At 34.5% G+C, this 23,172-nt stretch overlaps 1 protein-coding gene across 1 annotated transcript in view; it reads right to left on the bottom strand.

The window, feature by feature from the left end:
- Positions 1-2,977: 2,977 nt before the first annotated feature.
- Positions 2,978-23,172, bottom strand: part of LOC136036111 (disco-interacting protein 2 homolog A-like) — a 255,860-nt gene continuing 235,665 nt past the window's right edge. The window contains exons 23-29 of the mRNA XM_065718124.1: positions 22,664-22,828; positions 17,901-18,016; positions 15,706-15,935; positions 14,764-14,958; positions 12,255-12,429; positions 9,982-10,105; positions 2,978-9,412 (exon numbers count right to left, since the gene is read on the bottom strand). Coding sequence (XP_065574196.1) covers positions 9,160-9,412; positions 9,982-10,105; positions 12,255-12,429; positions 14,764-14,958; positions 15,706-15,935; positions 17,901-18,016; positions 22,664-22,828 — 1,258 coding nt within the window. The 3' untranslated portion in view covers positions 2,978-9,159. The remainder of the gene's footprint in view (positions 9,413-9,981; positions 10,106-12,254; positions 12,430-14,763; positions 14,959-15,705; positions 15,936-17,900; positions 18,017-22,663; positions 22,829-23,172) is intronic.

Raw genomic sequence — 23,172 nt, 5'->3', positions numbered from 1 at the left:
TATTAGGAATAATTTAACAAACAGTATGAGACGGAAATAGGAAATGACTGAGTGAGACTAGGAAAAATGACAGAAATATATTTTTTAAATAAATAAAACTAAAAAGGACCTCTACCAAGCGTCACTAGTGCCTTTCTTTGGTGATGGAGTTTTATGACAATCAAGGGCGTATCCAAGATTTTTGGTCGGCAGGGTGGGGATTGTACGAAAAAAAAACTTTAAAATAGGAAACCAGGAAATACAGAATAGACAATAGACCTCGATAGAAAAGCGAAGAATCGAATAGACAGAGCTTAAAACTAACTAAACGAAATAACAAGAGCCACCCAAAGCAGAAAAGTTACTAGATTGAGTAAAATCAAAAGACAATATTTAAAAACAATGCTTTGAAAGCACTGTTTTTATTTATGCTCTCCTTACACTGATACTGACTTAGTGGATATCTTTGCTGAAATATCCACGTTTTCCTGTTTTGTTACTAATTGAAATTTTTTCTCATCTTTTGCTTGCTCTATTAAACCAGAGGTGGACGTATACAAAATCTATATTTTATTGGCTTTTATGGATTACAATCCCACAGACGTGACGTAAAATTTAGGCTTCGGATTGGTCCTTAGATTTCAGTACAAGACGTCGTTAAGTCAGTTAAGACGTCGTCTCCAGAACAGAAGGACCTATCTCAAACCATTTTAACGGAAATTATTTAAAAAGTGACAAAGCTTATTCTAATGGGCCTTTACCCAGGCGTCGCATTTACTGAAACATATTTGAGGTAGAATAGACCATCTGTTGGTGGGATCCAAAACAACCCGCTAAAACATCTATCTGAAAGACCACTAAAAATAAAGATTTTTACTATTGAACAAAATGAAGCCATAATTTGTAATCATTACCTTAATTAAGCTAATCTTCAGGTCTTAATCTTAAACTGTAATCTTCAAGTGCAGATTTATAACTACGCCCTCCCCAGTGCCATTTCCAGTTGTTTCATCGTCAAAAATACTTGGAGTTGCGCTTTCGTCTGATTATATGTTTCTCTTGTTGCGATTCGCCGATTCGGGTGGGATAGTAACAGTGTCAAAACTGCCTATCTAAACTATGTAAGACCGCAACTCAAATATGCTGAGCCAAAAAGTAGAATAATAGATTAAACACTGAAACACTAATATTATCCAAACACAAGAAAATCTGAGGCTTGAGTAATTTACGAGACAGGTAAAGGTAAAAAGGTAAAGGATACGGCATTAGACTCTACAGTCCCTAGCGGCGGTGCTGATCTCCGTTTCTTGGCCCTTCAGCCAGGAAGTGCAATGGGGAGTCGGGGGCCAACCTTCCTGTGCTTTCGCACACCCTTCCTATTTACCTTCCCCAGATTCCTCCAGGTACCCATTTAGAGCTGGGTCGACTCTGGCTAAGCTTACAGAGTCACGCCACTGACCCCTGTCCCAAACTGAACAATTGGGTACACTGGGATTCAACAGGCGTGGCCACTTAATAATATATTTCGGGAAAATGTTGCTTTCCTCGTCTCAGTACCACCATATCTTACCACCAGATACTCCAGTGGATACCAGAACCAGATCAAAGCTGAAGTTGGGTCCCATGAAACTAAAAACAAATCAGTACAGAAACTCGTTCATCCCTTATTTTGTGGAAGTGTATAATAATGTGTTATAGTGGTTTAATATATGTATATATATATATTTTTTGCAAAGGCTACGTAAATTAGCCTTTTTCTAGTGTATCTCCAAGGGAGTCTAATCTTTTTTGATTCAAGATGGTTTATGCTGTAAATTTAAATTTTAACTTTTGCATTTATGGGTATCTTAAAATCAGTAGTAACAGAACGTGATACAAGTATCCTCCAGGTTCTCTTTTGAGCTTACCACCATAATAACACAATTCATACTCAGTTATATACAGAAAATGTCTATTTATTGGTGTTTCAAGGCGGTTTCCAATGTAATTCAGTTTTAATCCAGTATATTCAAAATGTCTTCAGAAGGGCCAATAGAACTTGGATTATAGGAGAACCATTTGGGAAATCCATTACAAGAATTTCATAATAAAGTCGAATAATCTTTTCATTATTAGGGCTCAGTTCAGAACAGGAACTACAGTAAACTGTTGCCAGGAATATTTATTATGCCACTAAAAAGTCCTTAATCAGCAAAAAGTGCTTCAAGCTCAAGTTAATATAAAAGTGACAAAAGCTTCTGGGCCTGGAATTTGTCAAAATGACTTTTCGGAGCATGACTTCCTATGTGGAAAGTCCTGAGTCGGTGCAAAAACGAGCTAAACCCAAGCTGCGAACTTATTCGGTAGGATAACCATGTAAGTCCTCATTGTATCCGAAAAAGGAGTCAATTTCTGATTTACTGCAAAAACCAGCTAAGTTTTGACCGAGAGTAAAGACGAACCCAGTCTAAGCTTCAAAATACTGGCAACACAGTACGAAAACGATTTAAATCTGAACTCAGTGCAAAAGAGGCTAAGTTCAAGGTACATAGTGAATAGGTGATCTTCAGAAGGGTGTGGACATTGCACATATTTGAACCAGAATCACAAAAGATATTGAAAACGTATGATTGTAGCACGAAATTTGGCCAGAATCGCCTAAAAACAGAGGAAGGTAAGCATGTTAGGCACTATATATCCAATGGAATCGACAGTACTATGGTAGACACTGCAATTTTTACAGATATTTTGTAATTTATATCCTCAAAGAAAAATCTGTTTTCCTAACAAGTTTAAAGTCTTATTTAGGTTCTCTTGCGAAAATAAGAAAATTAGATATACTTTCGCTTTAAACATGACGATATTTTGAACAATTTACATCGTGATCCCTTTTCCAGGATAACGCAATCGGCGTCTCGTGATCCGTAATTCGTTTTCAAAATTTTCTTTTTAGCCCTAAGGTGATACAACCCCTATAAACAATACAACACCTGGAATAAGGTATATAGCAACAACATAATAAGTATTTACTTTTTAATAACGTTAAATATTACACCAACAGGATAAATTCATGAAATATTTACAAGTCCCGATAAACGAAAGGTGTAAAGTGAGTTAAAAACATATGTAAACACGTCCTTAAAAATGAGTCAAGGGGGGGGGGGGGTGAAAATCAAATTAAAAATTAACATGACTGGAATAGTATTAGTGATTTCACATTGCTACTTAAGAACTTATGTTATGAACCGTGAACATATAAAACGAGCAGTGATTCAGCATTTCAATAGTAATTTTCGAATCACAAGTGAGTTTAAATATTGCCGTTTTATAGCGCAAGACCATAAGCAGTAGTGTGAAAGGATCATTACTACTTATCTGCCATCTTAAAACAAAAAGATCAGACGGAAGTGATTTAAACTACAACTTATTGCACATACACACACACTCAAAAAGTAAAAATGATTGTAAAATGAAAGACATAAAAAAAAATAAAACAAACTAAAAGGACTTAATGATAGGAGTAATTTGAGCACTTAACAATACTTAAAAACAGAAAATCAAGTAGGATACGAAACAAATCATTAGAAACTATATCCAAATGAACACGACTAAGTAAAATTTTAAATTTCAAACGTTCGATAATTATTATGAAGCCATAGATATACAAAGATTTTAGGACAGTACAATACAGGGAACTCCAAATTTATTAATACCACTTCAATGTTAACTCTTCCGTTGAAAAATATCTTTAATGTTTTTTCCAATAATCTAAGTGATTATGCATTCGTTTTCATTATTTCAGATTATTCATTTCAGGGATCAGTTGCCAAGTCAATTAGATCTATGAGACAGATAAAGGACAAAACTGAGAAAGAGGAGAAATTGATTGTAATAAATCAATCATTTGACGAAAAAAGATCTTAAGAATGCATTTTTTTTCGAAATTTGTCCTTATTTCTGGGGAATTGACCTATCAACGTACAAAACGAAAAGTAAATATAGAATTTTGGCGTAAAAAATCTGAAAAACTTCAATGGAGTTAATTCATCTGACTTCTGAGGAGCTCATCTATGCTTCTTTAGCACATGTCAGTTTTTTTTACAAATATGAATCATATCAATAAATCAAGCATGCTTGAAAAAGCGATGAAAATTTGGCCTTGAAATGCAAAAAGAACACATCTTGATAAATTTCAGCAGCCTTTTTTCAAACACAATATACAAAGAGCAAAATTAAAGTTAACTTTGTTCTATATGAAGGCTGTATTTTCTTACTTAGGACTCCTAAACCAAAGTTATTAATAGAACCACAAACTTATTGAAATATTGGCATGATTCAGCACTAAATATAATATTTAGTAACAAGAGTATACTTTAAAATATGTTATTATAAAATGTAAGTTAATTCAGAGGCGCTACTCAGATACACATAATTCATGGAACAACGATTTTACTATGCCCTAGGGCCTGGCCCTAAGAAACGCATGTCAGTTATAAATAAAAACTATGTATTCTTCTTTTTATGCCTTAATAGTTTCTGTCTTCAGAAGTACGACCGGATGTAGTAAATATAAATTAAATCCTCGACAAATTTCCATACGCTTGATGGATTTATCCCTCGAATCAACATTTCTCTAGCTCTAACTTTTCACTTGTAGTGGACTCGATGCTCGATTTATCCTTTAGACATCTTCCACCCTCTATTGCGTCAAAACGGACAGGTAATACATGAACACGTTGAAGTTTGGAAGTATATTTACCTGTGATGAAGGAATATCTTTTTACCCTTTACGTCTTACGTGAAAAACTACGAAGTTTTGTAACCACAAAAGGCTTTTAGTTCGAAACCACAACTAAGAAGAATATTTCCTGTTCACTTTTTGGTTAGATGAGGATTTCCAGAATCATGAGCATAATCTCTTTGCTTCAATACACTTTTATATAGATTTACATTACAGCCTTAGTCATGCGATTTATACAACTAGTGTCAGATAATCACAACAAGTGTCTTAAAAAAATTAGATGAAATAGATATGTTTAGTAACTTATTGTAAATTATCTCTATGTTTAATCGTCTTATAAAAGAGTCTGAGCCTCTGCCTTTTAAGTCAACTGAAAAGGTGACGACAAACTGATAAAATCCTGAATATTGTACCAATATAAAGAGTTATACCGGTAAGTATAACTCTAGACCAAGTGTGCGTAATCTACAGTCAGTGGTGAACCGCGACTCACATTACAGTCAGTGACATCCATTGGCAAGAGGGGGACCTGCACCCCTCTAGATTTTTTGTTCTCTTCCCTATATTTTGAAGAGTACTTTTTTGGAATTTTCACAGAAATTGGAAAACAACAGATTTGTCCCCCCCAATAATGAAAAATACACCCCCCCCCTCCAAGGAGAACAATTATATAATAATTCAGAAAAAAAGAGTAGTCGACAGTTTCGAATTGCTGATGAAAATCTGCTGTATATTTAAGCTTTTCAGAGACCAATCAGCACAAGCCCACTTTTAATTTTTTTTACATTCAAAGTTCTTGATTGACTTACTATGTAAATTCCGAAGAATATTCAATAAAAGAAAGAATTATTTGACAAGAAGAAAAATGTGGCAGCTATAATGCCACGAGTTATTATTGAGCCGTCCTAGCCGAGTGGTTAGCTCACTAGACTTAAAATCCTTTACCTGTGAGGACAGGGGTTCTAGTCCTAGTGTCACTGGTTATTTGGTTTGAAACGGGGGTCAAAGTCCAAACAGGGGTCAAAATCTAATCCCACATTATTTACCTTTTTATAATACCAGGAACGAAGAAACAATTTTATGGAAATCAATTTACCAAAAAAAGATCCATAAAAAAATGCGCTCAAGAACGTTTCCAAAATTAAAGAAAATAATCCCAAATACAAGAAAATCTTGAATATTTTCTTCATCAGAGAATTACCGCATAAAAATAAACTGTAATAAAAAAAAAATTTCAACTTTTTATAATGCGTCCGTTGATTTTTGAATAAACTTTTTATTTATATTTTTAGAATTGGTCAAATTGACATCTAAAAGTCTTAGTTAAAGTTATAGCCATCCACATTGCAAGAGAAGATTTCAACAAAACTAAAACACTAAAGAAAGTTTTGTGACTATTTATTAATTTTGTATTGTATAACAAATTTATTTAAATTTTAAATTAAATTTAAAATTTAAATTAAATTTTAGATTTACTATTAAAATTTTGTATTGTATAGCAGTTTTGTGACTATTTAGTTTTGTTTAGTTTAACACTCTTGCAGTCCGTGACGATTTTCTTTAGTGCAATTCAACGCCTGCTTCCAATTCTTTTTTTTTCTTCTTCTTTTTGTTGTGCATTAATGAATTTTAACATTTTATAGCGTTTAAAGTGAGTATTCAGAGTCCACTAATATACAGATGGGATTTCTAGCATTTATCAAGTATTAATTAAACTGACCCTTGAACTAACGATCTTTGGAAAAATAACTAACTACAAATCCGAATTAACCACGTAAGATATTATCTATCCGTTTAAATTAGACAATTGACATATATATATATATATATATATATATATATATATATATATATATATATATATATATATATATATATATATATATATATATATATATATATATACAAACACAACCAAACAATAAACACAACTTTCCTGAAATACAAGTAGTACTTGAAAAGAGTATGGCTGTTGATATTGGCAAAATGTTTGAACCGTGGTAGTATCCTCCGTGAATTTCTTGGAGCAGCAATGCTTACGCTGGGTTCACACAGCGATGCTTTTACCTGACGCATAATAGATGCAGCAAAAACCAGAACCATCAATTATAAATTGATTCGCAGTATTCGCTAAAAGGGGAAACAAGAAAAAAAAAAAGGAAAAAAGGATATTCTTTTCGATTAAAATCATTTCTAGAAATTTCCGTTTTCTTATTCTAAGATGTATTATAAATGCGGCCCATAGGCTCCATGCGGCTATATAACAAAGACCTCGCCAAGTTGGTTCCCAAAATGCATACTTTATCTCTGATAATAGCCTTTTAAGTTTTATTTCTAGCACGTAAGACCAGGACCCTATCCAGGTTTTTTGTTCGAGGGAGAGGGGTGAATGACCCATGGTTAGTATAGCTAACAGTGATAAATTATAGTAATTCACATCAATGTTAACACCACTGAACTTTTCCAAAGACTCAGTTAAGAGTTTTCAACAAAGCTGGGGATCTGCCAGGACACACGAATTTACGATGAAATCGGACGAAAACTGTCATACAACGCAAAGGAAGCGACGAGAAGAAATAGTCCTTTTTTGATAAAAATGCAGCTGTGTGAACTTTGAAACACAACATGGTGGTTGCAGCTGTGGCTGCAATCTCTCTTTTTAGGTTGCAGCTGACCCTTACTAGGTTGTAACCTAGTAAGGGTTTAATCAGGATTCAAATGGGCGGGGTTATTAGCTTCCTTTTCTGACATATGCTGGAGGTTTAATGTTACAGGCGTCAAATAAAAGTCGTATGTAATTTATAAAATTACTTACATAAAATAATAGGATTAAAAGTAATTAATCTTTTTTTGTTTGAACAAACTATCTGTAAATGAGGTTCTCGCCCATTAAATGTAACTATCACAGAAAATTTCTAAAATTGGTGAAAATACGCCAGATAAGACATTCAAGTACAAATGTACTTGAGTTGTTCAAGTGCAAATGAGGATAGTTTGTGAGACAAAAAAGCTTTGCCTTTGCAATGATTTTCTCATTATTTCTTTTTAGTTGACTAATTGCAAACTTTACAAGAGGGAAAAGACAAGACTGTTATTGGTTGCCTTCTGTTTGAACAAGATTTTTTTTTAATGTCTTCAAGACTTGATCAGCGCAGTTGAGACATCAAAAATACCATTATCAGGTTACCTTTCCAAACGACAAGAGGACGATTGACACATTGTCCAAAAACTGTAAATCTAAATAACTCAAGAATCAAACGAAATATTAAAATGTGGATTGAACCCTGTCCTGGCATTTTATCAGACGTGTCCAGTCTAATGGAGCGGCGCTAGGATGGATCTAGAGCAAAATCTTGGGAGAGGGGGGGGGGGAATGTGAGAAGGGTTCAATGAGCAAAATCTTAGTGGGGGGACCAATGTGACAAAGGTGCCAATAATTGACCAAATTGACGAATTTATTCAATAAAAAGAGTGAAAAAAGTAAAACAGAGGAAAAGAGGGCGCCAGAGAAATCTTGGGGGGGCCCAGGGCTCCCTGACTCCGGGGTCCGCCGGTGCTAAGTTGATCAGTTTCATGAAAAATGTCAAACAATGCCATTTAAGAACTGCAATCGACAATATCATATATCATAGTAAACAGATGCATAGAATAGTCCTACAGTTAAAATTACTTTGACTATATCTTGGGATAGTTTTTTCAGAAAGCATCCAGCCCCCATCCCAAAGGATGAAACTGGCTAGAGGTAAATCCTTATTCCCAGCAATTAATTTTAATTAAAAAACAAAAGCCCCTAATCTTCTTTATTGAGGTAGTCTCATAATGACTACATCCATTTGAATGTTGCTTTTGCATGTCTTTAACCCACAAAGTCTGAATATTGTTTTATAACCTATAAGGAGCTCAAAAATTTGTAGATAAATGTAAAAAAAAATAATGACTTAATCACAGATTAAAAGTTTTGAAACGCAGACAATGGAAACCAAATTACATAATTCGCAGATAAATTACAAATAATGCTTACAATATTCAGAAAACTAGGTTTAAATAGGTCTAGATATCTTAACACAAAGCTCAAACGGATTGGATACTTTCTATATAAGATCGTCCATAATCTCAAGATTAGCAAAACATTATAAAACTACCCTCACTTCCTTTTTGATTTCAAAGTTCATATTAATAAAGAGTCACATGACACGAAAAGAAACCAATATCACTCCTTTCAGAGTATATAAAATGAATGCTAGGGTCTGTAAACGCCACACGTTCCTGCAATCAGATCTAAAATAATTTTTAAATATATTATAGGCCACTTTAATTGGGTCTAATTTGCAATTCGTCACTTTGCTCCACACAAATTAATTAGAAAAACGTCATTGTCAATTAAAGCATGTAAAAATGAATACTTTGATGCTGTGATTAGCAGTAACAGCATTGTGACTTTCTCTAACTCAGGTCCTATTTCACATATTATAGGCTACATAAATTGGGTCTAGCTGATCAGCAAGAAATCCATCACGGAGGTGAATTCGTTGCTTTTCTCCTCTGGAATTAATTGGCACAACACCGGGGTCAACGATGACGACAACACCAACAATTAATTGATGATCATCTAATATCGTGTTTGTCACTAGGGGGACGAGGTCTAAAGCCTCGTTTTCAGGTCCATCTAGTTCAACGACCGCAACTAGTAAGTTTGTCCATGTGAAAACAGCGCTAAAAAAGAAGATTAAAATAGCTAATAACTATAAAATATGCGTATATTATAAACTAAGCACACACTCGAAATCAAAATTAACGCTCGTTTATGAAGACCAACAAACGAAATACTAAATCCATAAATACATAGCTGAAAATTGGAAGATTAAACATGACCAGTTTCAATGGTTACCTTTGACATCGACGAGCCTGGTGCCCCCCCTTCAGTGTTGTCAATTGAGGAGGTGCAACACCTTTTAGGGTATTTCCACCAAGAATATTTCTGATGTATTTTTACTTACAAAATTAGAAATAACTACAACATTCATCCTAGATTTTGATAAATGAACTTTCGTTTTCTCATCGAAATTTCCGTGAATTGTCACCCCTGCCCCCTTTGGGATGACCGAAAACACCTAAAAAGTGTAACATTTTACAAGACATAGAAACCATAAAAAACAACTCTGAGAAAAAAGAAAGCTCAAGCTTTCCAGATGGTTTTCTTTTGCAAGGTTTTTGAGAAGAGTCGGAAATGTAAGTTGACACCTAACTAAGAAAAGTATGCATATATATAAAGGTAAAATTACCATTCTGATATTTTCTTGTGGCACCGCATTACAGTATTTTCAATGTCAATTGGATGGTATCGAAGTCCTCGAAGCGTTATCGTTTCGTCAAGTGCGCCAACAACAAATACCGCGTCATGAAGTTCTGAAAAGGTTAAATACAATTGACATACTTATTTATTTCATACCAAATAAACATGATTAAGACATCTTGTACTACCATGCTTAACAAAAAGACATGAGTCGATCAAATACATAAGTAGACATTTTTTTCGAGGGAGGGAAGGGGTGGTTATGGCTTAAAAAAGGGAAATGATACGGAAAATAAAAGAAAGCAGAGAGAAAATCGCAAACATTTAGGTAGATCGCGCATCCAGCAGTTTAAAGGACGATATGTTTCATATAAAATTAAAATATGTAATGTTTAGTAGGTTAAAACATTTTCTGAGTAAGGGGAAACCTAAAGTCACAAAACCTGAATTGACTAAATGGCATTAGGGTTGCTTTTGATGACAAGAGAACTGAAACCCTAGAGCCCCCTGATTGGTCATATAAAATATCAAAAATTATTCGCCAATCAAAATGGTTATAAAACACTTAAAACTTAGTATTTTGAGTGGGGTATTTAGCCCTTAGGACACAATTTTTCATAGGACTTTTAACCCAAGAATACTCGGGGTGGGTAAAATTTACCCCAGCAAAATTAAATCTATCTTTTCTTTTTCTGATGGTTATAGAAAGGAGGTGAGATTTTTTGTATTTTGTCTTTGAGCATAAGGGAGCACGTCCGTATTTGTTAACTTTACGTTTAATATAATCGTTTATTTTAATTTATTGCGAAATGCCCCTGCTTTTAATTGCTTTACATAGTTGACAAGGCTGTACCGATATTAGAAAGTCAAGGCGTTGGTCGATGTACCTGATGTATGACAGGATGAATGCAACTTTCACCAATTCGATTATCGTTTACGCACACAATGCACACCACCTGGAACAAAACCCTGTGAGCGACGTGGCCTTATGATAAGAGACGCTGGTAAAGCCATATATGCAGCAACGTTATGAAACGCTAGGTTTACGAGTTCGACTCGTAGAAAGCATCAAAACATCCTAAAACCGAATCCTGTTCGTCAGACAACAGCCTCGGGGGATGGTAAGAGGAAAACAGCCTTTTCTGCCCACTGAGTAAGCGCCGCAAAATCACTGCACCTCATGCCGGAAACCGTTTTGTAGCGAACAGCGATCATTATTATACCTAGAGTGCGTATCATACCAGAATAGCCCAAAAATATTGGAAAACCTACCCACCTTTAGTAGTATCGTTCCTCGGTACCCCCTTTAGTATTATATAGTTACAGAAGTTCTCTGCTTTTGAGTTTGCTTTTTGAATCTCGCGTAAACAGAAATAAAAAAAAAGTTTTCGTTTTTCAACTCCAAAAATACTTTCTTTTATAATGAAATACAATTTATTTTTCACGTAATTTTTCCGATCCCTTTTTTTCTTACTCACCATATTTTTTGTGCGCAACATTATATTATTATGATTTTGGATATTGATGGTTAATAAATATTTTGATAGTGGTCAGTATTTTTTTTTTTTTTTAGGATCAATTAAATTTACTTTTTTACAACGGGATTCAAGATTACGTGTGTTAATACAAGAATAACTATGGCAGAAATCAAACATCACAATTTATTGGCCCCCTTGAGGACCCCTTGACTGTTTTGTGAAGCTCCTCCACCGTTCTGAAAAGTAAATACTCATTATAGTGCTTTCGCGTTCCTCCGGCATACATTTTTAGTCTGACACAAAGCCACACTAGCAGATTTCACACGGCAAAAACACAGAACCGTTCATACCAAATCGGTTGCATCGATGAAAACTTAATTGGCAAAAACAAACTCATTGGATTAGATAAAACGACAAAAGTACACATTTAACAAATAAAATCAACTATTTCTATTTTTCACACCAATCGTCTTTTTCAGAGGACAGAATGGATTCACTGAACTCGTCATGAACCCCGTGAATTTTCAATTAATGCGGTCTCCATCGAATCAGAGAAAATATGTATATTTGCCCAGAAGATAAAGATAGCGTACAGTGCAAATGTGCGATAAAAATAAACACAATCTACAGTATAACAGCTGTCATGATATACAAATATTCTAGAATAGAGACATCAAAAATGGTACTAAGGTTTTTAAGATAATAATAATAATATACGTTAGAAAAACCCACTAATATATTTACTCAAGAAACCATTCACAGTACTAGCGTGAGCTATACATACCTCCGTCCGAAGATACACTATCTGTCCGCTTGAGGAATCCAAGGTAGCCAGTTCGAGCATAAGTTTCCCCAGTGGTTCCTGTCACTAACTTGGCATTAAAATGATCGGAACACGATCCATCATCACCATAAACTGAATCGTACCCAGTAACGTTGTGAGGCGACTGAACCCAAATCTAAGGAAGAAAGAAATAAAAGATATTTATTACAATTTATTGCGCCACATTAGGATGGAGAGCATAAGTTTATCCCTATATATCTTCACACAAAATACATAAATCTCCATAAGAACATCTCTATTTAATCAGAAAATTTATTCTATAGAAAGGAAGGTCAGAAACATACATAAGCAACCTGCTTTTTTTCTTTAGTTTGACTACAACATTGTATATAGATTCTGACTTTTGTATAAGTAAATGTGACTAAATGGGAGCCATTACCTTCTAGAATTTTTTAATTATTCATTGAAAATGGGATAATAATGAAAAGAAACAAATACAAAAATAATGGAAAGCAGCGACGCAATTTTACCTCCTATATTTTTTAGTAGTAATGAAATGACATAAAATATTTTCCTATCTTAAACCTGTCTAAATTTTAAACTTAACAAGTTTGTTTTCCAATGTTCGTTTAACATATTTAATCAATTTAACTTTTGAAAAAGCTCACACTGATATGGCTCAACTATACTTTGTTCAATTGAGATTACTTGTGTCAGAGACCACTATTTGTAAGACTCTGCTATCGCGTAATATTTACAACAAAAGGATCCACTGACCGACTATAAATTAGTAGAAAAGAATGGTCAGTCCAATACACGGCAGCATTAAGTAATTTATTTACGTGATGTACTCATCCACGAATGCGGACTTGTTTTCAATTCATTACATCCTGCTTAGTGTCTGCTCAGTTTTTTGATCCTCAAAAAATGGAATCGTCGGGTGTAACTTACGTCATAAACCAGGGCTGCCAGTGAGAATTAATAAAATCCTATGGGTCACATGCAAGAAATCCAAAGGTTTTGGAGAAACACTGCGAGATTTTAAATTTTTATCCCATATGCACTTGCTATGCCTTTTGAGGCTATTGTTTAATGTATATATTTATATAAATATATTTAAAATATAATTGTATTTTAATATAAAATTTAATTGTATTTTAAAATACAATTGTATAATATATATATATAATGAATTCTGTTGAGCTCGGAAGAGACTGAAAAAAATAATCTGCGGGGCTTCTAACTATCCATTAACTATTTAATCATAAAATAAGTCTTTGAATGTATGTACGTATACAAGTTAAAAATAAAACTAGATGACATTGAACCAAGGGAATAGAGCATAAAATAAGCCTTCGCGAAACCTACCTTCGAAAAACCCTAAATACAGAAAAAAGAATTTGAAAATTCATCCAATATGCGCTTGATATACTTTTTGAGGGTATTGTTTAATGTGTATATTTTGTCCAGAATCCCAAACTCTAGACTGAAATCTCAAGATCTTGGGAAAAATCCAAAGGAATCGCAGTCTTAATATAAACTGTGTTTCAGTGTATACGGTACTAACAAGTAAGACTTATTTACATTTTATGTTAGAAGTGTACGGATTACGACAATGATTATAACATTGAAACTCCAAGGGTAAGTCCTATGACAAATAGCATTTACGCTCAGTGACCATTTCCAGGACTTTATCGTCTCCGTAACCATTCAAAAAGCAATATGACGCAGGATAACTGACTTCCCAAGGTTAATTAATGTAAATTTTCCCTAACATTCAAGGTTTCAGTTCTAATTTTGACTACAATAAGAAGCTCTCACTCATTTATAAACCTAAAGTGCCTTTTGCAGAGGTTTTGAGAAAAATTTGAACCTTTCCTTCCCCTTTCTTATATATTTTTTTTTCTTGTATTGTTTTGTTTTCTCTTGATAAGGACGTTACATGTAAGGCAAATTACTAAATTAAATATTAAGTTTGATCTCTTTTTTTTCTTTCTTCTTCTTTTTTTTTGGTACAGTGCTTTATCTATTCTGAACTAGTAATACCTTTAAGATTTTGAAGAATGTTTGAAGAATATATATATATATATATATATATATATATATATATATATATATATATATATATATATATATATATATATATATATACATATATAAGGGTACTCTTCAAGTGTTGTTAGCTTTCAACTTGTTTAGATCTTTCATCCAATGCACTACTCAACAAGAATATGTTGTTATTCCCAATGGATAGGTCAAGGAAAATTACAATTGGGTTGACTGTCGACGAGCAGTTGTATTGTATTTTTGTATTTTCTCGACTTGAGTTAATCAGCTTTGAATGCTAATAAGAGACTCAGTCAAATCAAAAGTATATTTGATTATTATTCAAGCCTGTTGCACGAAATGCAAGAAAATACAAAGGAAGAAGTTGATTGTGAAACGAGGCTTAGTCGAGTAAGCCACCCTTAACACCCTGGAAAGTAGCCTAGAGAATAAAGACAATTACCTCCCCAAGATGAGAATCTCCCAGTTGTCCTTTAGTATCTGGATCAGCAATAATTACTTTAACACCAGGTAAGAGTTTTCCACTTTCTAAAAGACATAGACTGTGCGGTGCTCCTCTTTCTACAAGTGATACTCTATCATGTCTTAATGCTCGGAGATCGACATAAACAGTAGACGGATCAGGACTCGATGCACCCTAAAACAAATGCAAATACTTTGATTCGGAATATTCTAAAAGAAAAATCGAAACACAGTAATTTCAATTTTAGCAATACAAGTTTTAATAGGCACTCTTGAGGAATGAAAAGAAATGGTACGAAAGATTTTGACAAACCTTGAGCTACAAATGCGAGCAATATCGCAGGAGTTTGTGTCTCAAAGCGCATGAGTGTCATACCATCCGAGAAATTACCTATGACAAAATCAAATAATAGCATTCCAATACCACAAAATGATACTCAATTGGAAGCAATGATATTTCTTAAATTAATTATCAAAAAAGGATAGTAAGTCCGAACTATAAATTGAGCATTTTTCATTTATCAAATAAATACAAAAATATATGTTTGCAGATAATTTTCACACTTCAATGGTGGGTGGGGGGGGGGGGGGATTTGAATAATTATGGAGGGTTATATGTAAAGATCACATATAAATACATACTAAATAGTCACAATTGTTAAATGCGTCAAATGGATGCGAGGTGTTTGGTGTTAATGAAGAAGGTTTCTTTATTCCAAATATTGTATTTTATATGCACTTCATCTTAGTTTGTTCTGATGGATTATAATTTAAATTGTAAGTATAAATCAGTCATAAATAAAAATCATAAATGATGAACGATGAAATTAAATTATAATTTTGGGGTTCATGAAAGGTCTTTAGAGAGATTATCCTTATCTAAAAACTTCTTCATCTGAATGATCTGAGGTAAGAGTCATACCTGTAGGCAGATAGCAATATTAACTCGGCACCCAAAGGACGTAGATACTGCTCTTTGGGACATTCCAAGACTGGAAAATAACTTAGTGAATGAATTGGTCAGTTGGACTCGAGGACGTTCTTCGGCAACGACTACACATGTTCGTACACACGACAGGTTGATATTCCGCTGCTTGAGAAGGTTTAAGGCATTACCAGCACCCAATCCTTTGGTACACAACTCCATCACGCCTATAAAAGAAAGCGTAATTAACAATAGATAAACAGGAAAGATGGGTAATTTTAAGTGTATCAGCCTTTGAGATTTTCAGGGGGGGTCTAAAAAGCACCCAACATTACAAAAAAAAACACAAATTGGACAGAAAATCATAAAAACAATAATATTCCTGGAAGCAGCTGCATAGGCCTGAAGGCACTTAAGAATGTGCCTAGTTTTGTGCACAATCTCCCATGATCAAACACATAAACAGCTATAAGAAATCGAACATTTTCTCTCCAAACGATAAGTAAAAATAGGCTTAAACCGGCTATTTCCATCTTTGCTACCTTGCTCCGTTGTTTGAATATCTGGTAATTAAGCCACCCCACTCTTTGTTCAAAATCAGCATGCCAATCTACAGTTAAATATCTTTTTCATAATGATATTTTTCTTCTTTTGAAGAAATAGCCTTGATGGACTTTTGGTAGTCTAATTCTTACACCTCCCCCCCTATTATACCCAAACAATAAAATTATAGGAAACGAGATGATCCTCAAATAAGATCATTAAACAATCAATTCTGTAACATTGATGGATTACATTAAGCATTCATGTTTTCTGTTTCACGGATAGTCAGACTGATTTACCTAAGAAACCCTGCGAGCATTGGAGGATAAATAGCTTAACTAGTAAGACAACTCAAGGAGGAATGGATATGATTTGGTTATTAATAAGTAGAGCAAAGATAGCGCATTAAAATGTAGCCCGTATAGTAAAAAAATTCCGGTCATCTATACTCTGCCAATCCCAGACATACAAGAATTACGATTTCGAAATAAAAAGGCTGATTTAAAAAAAAAAAAAAGTAATATTCTGATAGTCAGTTTCACACTTGTTAAGCGGCAATTTGGGTCGACAAGTCTCTTGGAACGACCCAACCAGTAAACAGCTCTTACTGATTTAGCAAAGAAGCTATAGTCAAACAGGCTTACTGTTTAAATTTGAACAATTTTTGTATTAGCTGTCAGATATTCATAAAAGACAGTTTATATATTTTTATATGTACAGTAATTGCGTTTATACAGAAAATTCGATTTTTGTATGTTGTTCACATTCATGACTACACGACTAGTACTGTGGTTTTTATATGTTTATATATTATTTTATATAACTTGTATTTGTATCGAAAATATCATGGCCATATATTGGATTTTTTGAGACTCGTCCATATTCATGACTACAAGAAAAGTATCAAAAAAAGGATTTTCTTTCTTTTCCTGGAAACATGTTTTTTTTTTCTCTACACAAGATGCGCTTGCGACAACCATGATATTAACATGTAAATTTTGTCAATCGTAGAAATCACTTCGATCTATCCCTGCTTACTAGAAGGTAAAGTTTGGATGCCCATTTTAAGCATTAAACCCTAGAATTACTCTTCTGTCAAATTCCATTAGGAGTTTAAGGTATTGTACTGTCCATATTACCATATGTCGATTCTTCCTTGATCGATGTAAAAAAAAACTGCTTTGGTTTTTTACATTTTCCAGTTTCATTTGCATTTCTGGAATATAGAGACGTTGACAAAATGAACTCAAATTTCTACAGGATGAAAAACTCCGGAGTCATTCCAAGATTTGGTTCAATGTAAATTGAAATAAAATACATAAAATATTAACCATATCATCTGCACCGCGAAGGTATTAGGAAATAAGAAGAGAAAATAATAAAAACTTGGAACGCTAATAAAACAATAAAAACTGGAATATAATAAAAACTTGGAACGCTCGAACTGGCTCGAAACAAGAACGGCGCACGGCGCATTTAAAGCGCAAGAACGACACAATGACTTTACAATTGGCATCTAACGTAGGTTACTAAGCTATATTTTCTTCCTAATATAAACTTCACGATTAATAGTAAGAAGCCAAAAATAACATCACAAATAAACCAAGGATTAGCAGGGTCAGGCAATAACATTCAGAAGAAAAACTTACCATAAGAGCAAAAGGTATCTCGCACTTTGTTTTGACTAACTGCAGTCAACCATAGACCTGGGTTCACTTCTACTTCAGACGGAGGAATTAATATTGAATGGTGGCCAGAGTAAACACTAGAAAACAAATTAAACTAATGTTATTTATTATACAATGAATGGAACGAGCACGACTGAAACAGCATCGTAAATTTAATGCACTATGTTTTAGAATAATATCACATCTTCCCACATAACTTTTCAATGCCTAAATTATAAAGCTTTGTAAAGTTAGTTAGATTCAACGCCATGCTTACCCTTGTTTAAAGGTGACGTGATTGGGTTGCTCCCAAGCCAGGGTGATCGGACATAGGTCTAATAAATGTAAGTAAAACTAGCACAAAATTAAACTATGTCGAAACCAAGGAGAGGGAAGGTGATTCCTACCCCTAAATTTTGCATTAGACGATATATCATCATCTCTTAAACACGAATACTTCTTTTTGTAATCTCTTGGTAGAATCATTGGATTAATCCATTAGATTAATTAATTTCTTGGATTTCTTGGAAGAATATGGCTGTAATCCTTTTCCCTGAACGAAAAAATTATTCCTTTCCTACACTAGTGTAATAACTTATTCCATGTATCCGTAGCAGCCCCCTTAACTTAAACTTCTTTTGTTTGCTAAATCAAAACTCAGCTTCTTATAAACTACAAAAATTAGAATTGGCTGAAGGTTTTGAGAATAACGACAATTTTTTCTTCTAAAAAAGTCAACCGAACAGTTTCATTTCAGATATTGTTTCATTGCATAATTTTTCGAATGTTCTATCTGATTTGGAGACTACATAGAGTTTCATCGCGACAAAATCAAAGATTTTTTCTCTACTTCCTTTGAGCTATATCTATAGCTTAATACTATATTCCGTACAAGAAAATTTCTACATAAAATAGTGTATTGTATTTAAGAACAAGAGCTAAGAGCTCATATGGCACTTGTGACGAGGTCGGAAGAGCCGAGAGCTCATATGGTACGAGGTCGGAAGAGCCAAGAGCTCATTTGGACGAGGTCGGAAGAGCCGAGAGCTCATATGGTACGAGGTCGGAAGAGCCAAGAGCCAAGAGCTCATTTGGCACTTGTGAGAAGGTCAGAACCTAAAGTTAAACTTTATAGCACAAGATCCTTCTAAATATCAAATTTCATTAAGATCTGGTCACCCTTTCGTAAGTTACAAATACCTCAATTTTCAAAATTACCTCCCCCCTCCCAATTCCACCAAAGAGAGCAGATCCGGTCCAGTTATGTCAGTCACGTATCTTAGACAGGTTTCTATTCTTCCCATCCAGTTTCATCCTGATCTCACCGCTTTAAGTATTTTCTAAGATTTCCGGTCCCCCCAACTGCCCCCCCCCAATTACGTTTGATCCGGTTGAGATTTAAAATAAGATATCAGAGTTACGAGGTCCTTCTAAATATGAAGTTTCATGAAGATCCGATCACTCCTTCGTAAGTTAAAAATACGTTATTCTTCTTATTTTTCAGAATTACCCCCCCCCCCCGCAATTGAGCGGATCCGTTCCAATTATGTAAATTACGTATGCAAGACTTTTGCTTATTTTTCCAACCAAGTTTCATCCCAATCCCTCCAATCTAAGCGTTTCCCATCATTTTAGGTCTCCCCACCCAAACTTCCCCCAATGTCACCAGATCCGGTCAGGATTTAAAATAAGAGCTTTGAGCCACGATATCCTTCTAAAAATCAAATTTCATGGAGATCCAATCACCCGTTCGTAAGTTAAAAATACCTCATTTTTTCTAATTTTTCAGAATTAACCCCCCCCCCAACTACCCAAAAGAGAGCGGATCCGTTCCGTTTATGTCAATCATCTATCTAGGACTTGTGTTTATTTTTCCCACCATGTTTCATCCCGATCCCTCCACTCTAAGTGTTTTCCAAGTTTTAGGTTCCCCCTCCCAACTCCCCGCCCCCATCACAAGATCTGGTCGGGATTTAAAATAAGAGCTCTAAGACACGATATCCTTCTAAACATCAAATTTCATTGAGATCCGATCACCCGTTCGCAAGTTGAAAATACCTCATTTTTCTAATTTTTAAGACTTACTCCCCCCCCCCAACTACCCCAAAGAGAACAAATAAGTTCCGATTATGTCAATCATGTATCTAGGACTTGCGCTTATTTTTCCCATCAAGTTTCATCCCGATCCCTCTACTCTAAGTGTTTTCCAAGATTTTAGGTTTCCCCCCTCCAACTCCCCCCAATGTCATCAGACCCAGTCGGGATTTAAAATAAGAGCTCTGAGACACAATATCATTCCAAACATCAAATTTCATTAAGATCCAATCACCCGCTCATAAGTTAAAAATACTTCATTTTTTATATTTTTCCGAATTAATCGGCCCCTACTCCCCCCCCCCCAGATGGTCAAATCGGGAAAACGACTATTTCTAATTTAATCTGGTCCGGTCCCTGATACGCTTGCCAAATTTCATCGTCCTAGCTTACCTGGAAGTGCCTAAAGTAGCAAAACCGGGACTTTAGGTTTTCCCCCTCCGACTCCCCCCAATGTCATCAGATCCGGTCGGGATTTAAAATAAGAGCTCTAAGACACAATGTCATTCCAAACATGAAATTTCATTAAGATCCAAATACCCGCTGATAAGTTAAAAATACTTCATTTTTTCTATTTTTTGCGAATTAACCGGGCCCCCACTCCCCCCCAGATGGTCAAATCGGGAAAACGACTATTTCTAATTTAATCTGGTGCGGTCCCTGATACGCTTGCCAAATTTCATCGTCCTAGCTTACCTGGAAGTGCCTAAAGTAGCAAAACCGGGACAGACAGACCGACAGACCGACAGACAGACAGACCGACAGAATTGGCGACTGCTATATGTCACTTGGTTAATACCAAGTGCCATAAAAAGTTATTTTAGAGAAGACCAAATACAATGTAGGCTTTAGGGCACACTCAGACAGAATCAGCGAGAAGAAAGAAACAAGTGCGACTGAAACTTTATTTCTTTTTTTTTTTTTTTTTTTTTTTTAATTTAATGAATTTTATCTCCCAAGGAATCTGAGAAAAACACTGATAATTCCTTTATTCTTTGTCCTTATGATAGAAAGTTATTCCTATTCGAGCTTTTTTATTTGTTTACACTTTGTTTTTTTTTTTAAATACCGACCTATTGCTTATTATTAAACATTTCACGTTTATATGTTATGGACACACTGTGTCGTTTTTTACTCTGTGTTGTCAGGCTCAGAGATCAAAGGTCAAGAAAACTAGTTTTTCTTTTTTTCCATACATCTGCCATCAATTAAAGATATTTGAGTATGTAGACTAGATATGGAAAATAGCAGATAAGAATAAGACGAATTTGGCATGAAACATATGTCATCAGTGAGATTTGAACCCGCGACCCCATGACATTAGGTCAAAGAGATTTGACGTTTTACTAACTAATGAGGGCTATCCTAAAAATAAGGAATAAAACCAATAAAAAATGGAATCTCCCAAGGAATCTGAGAAAAACACTGATAATTACTTTATTCTTTGTCCTTATGATAGGAAGTTATTCCTATTCGAGCTTTTTTATTTGTTTACACTTTGTTTTTTTTTTAAATACCGACCTATTGCTTATTATTAAACATTTCACGTTTATATGTTATGGACACACTGTGTCGTTTTTTACTCTGTGTTGTCAGGCTCAGAGATCAAAAGTCAAGAAAACTAGTTTTTCTTTTTTTCCATATATCTGCCATCAATTAAAGATATTTGAGTATGTAGACTAGATATGGAGAATAGCAGATAAGAATAAGACGAATTTGGCATGAAACATATGTCATCAGTGAGATTTGAACCCGCGACCCCATGACATTAGGTCAAAGAGATTTGACGTTTTACTAACTAATGAGGGCTATCCTAAAAATAAGGAATAAAACCAATAAAAAATGGATTTAATCTTATCATTAGGTAGAAAATAAAAAATAAACTATCGAATATTTCAATTGCACGAACGACAAGCGTCATCAACTAACGCAATAACAAAACCGTTAAAAATTGAAATATCTGGAAATAAAAATACATATAACTGTAACCCCATTCTTCTCTGTTACAGCGCCAAGATTGGGCTTACAAATACCCCGTATATTTTAATTCTTCCACCAGTTTAACAGTGTCCAACGACGAAGATTGCCGTTTGTACAATATGAGTATTCAGAAGTTTCGTTTTATACTGCAGCTCCACTGTATTGTAAAATTCTTTCATTAGCTATACACTTTGGTAGTATGACATTTATTTAGTATTATCTTCATGTTTACTTAAGGGTTATATACCCAAAATAACTAGAGATCACATCAGAGATTTTTCTAACGTGTAAGACAATTTCCTCCAATGGCAAATTTCCTCCATGGAAGGCAATTTCATAAGACAGATTCTTGCATTTGGATTCTGACTTAAAACCATTTGAGGAGAATTTACTTTGTTTCCTACAGCATTACGACACTAGATAAAATGGTTTCCATCTGTAATTATCCACGGGGGATAAGTACTTATCCATCTAATAAGTACAGCCAGCTGTACTTATCCACGGGGGGAGGGGTCTCCTTTTAATATTTGTCCAAACACGAATGACGCGAGATAATGGTTTTAATAAACATGAAGTGTGCACAAATCATTTAAAACAACAATTTCTTGTAAAATAAATTTCAAAGATCTCAACTGAAACCGGAAAAACTTCAAAAATTTCAATTGTCTTACCTGGATAAAACCCAGAGAGCAAAGCCAAGCCCACAATAAGGATCCAAACACAAAGCAACATGGCGGGAAGGGTAGAGTTCACAAGCTTGCTTCATGGATCGACACAATGAGGTCAGACTTGCATGTGATACTTTGATCCCAGCTAGCATTCCAGTGGTAGACACGCTGTTTTGAAAGGACAAAAAATATTAAGGAACAAATAAGTAAACACTGAATTTAAATAAGGATATAAATAAAACAAAGAACTTTTCAAATAAACCAATGTACAGACTGCACTTTTAAGTAATCCTAACAGATAGGATCAAAGCTAAGCAGTGACACATCCAGTATTTTGGAATGAGGATGCCTTGAATTTCAAATATCTGTTTTCTCTCGAAAGATTCGTATAAAGATAAACAAAATATATATATTAGTGAACTGTACCCGAAACAAGGTTGTTCAAACACCCTGGATCCACCAACGAGTTAAATCTCGAAGGTCTAAAATTCAAACAGATTATACTTATTTGT

Source organism: Artemia franciscana, chromosome 15, assembly GCF_032884065.1.
Source record: "Artemia franciscana chromosome 15, ASM3288406v1, whole genome shotgun sequence".
Lineage (NCBI taxonomy): Eukaryota > Metazoa > Arthropoda > Branchiopoda > Anostraca > Artemiidae > Artemia > Artemia franciscana.
This window is presented reverse-complemented; position numbering and strand designations above follow the sequence as displayed.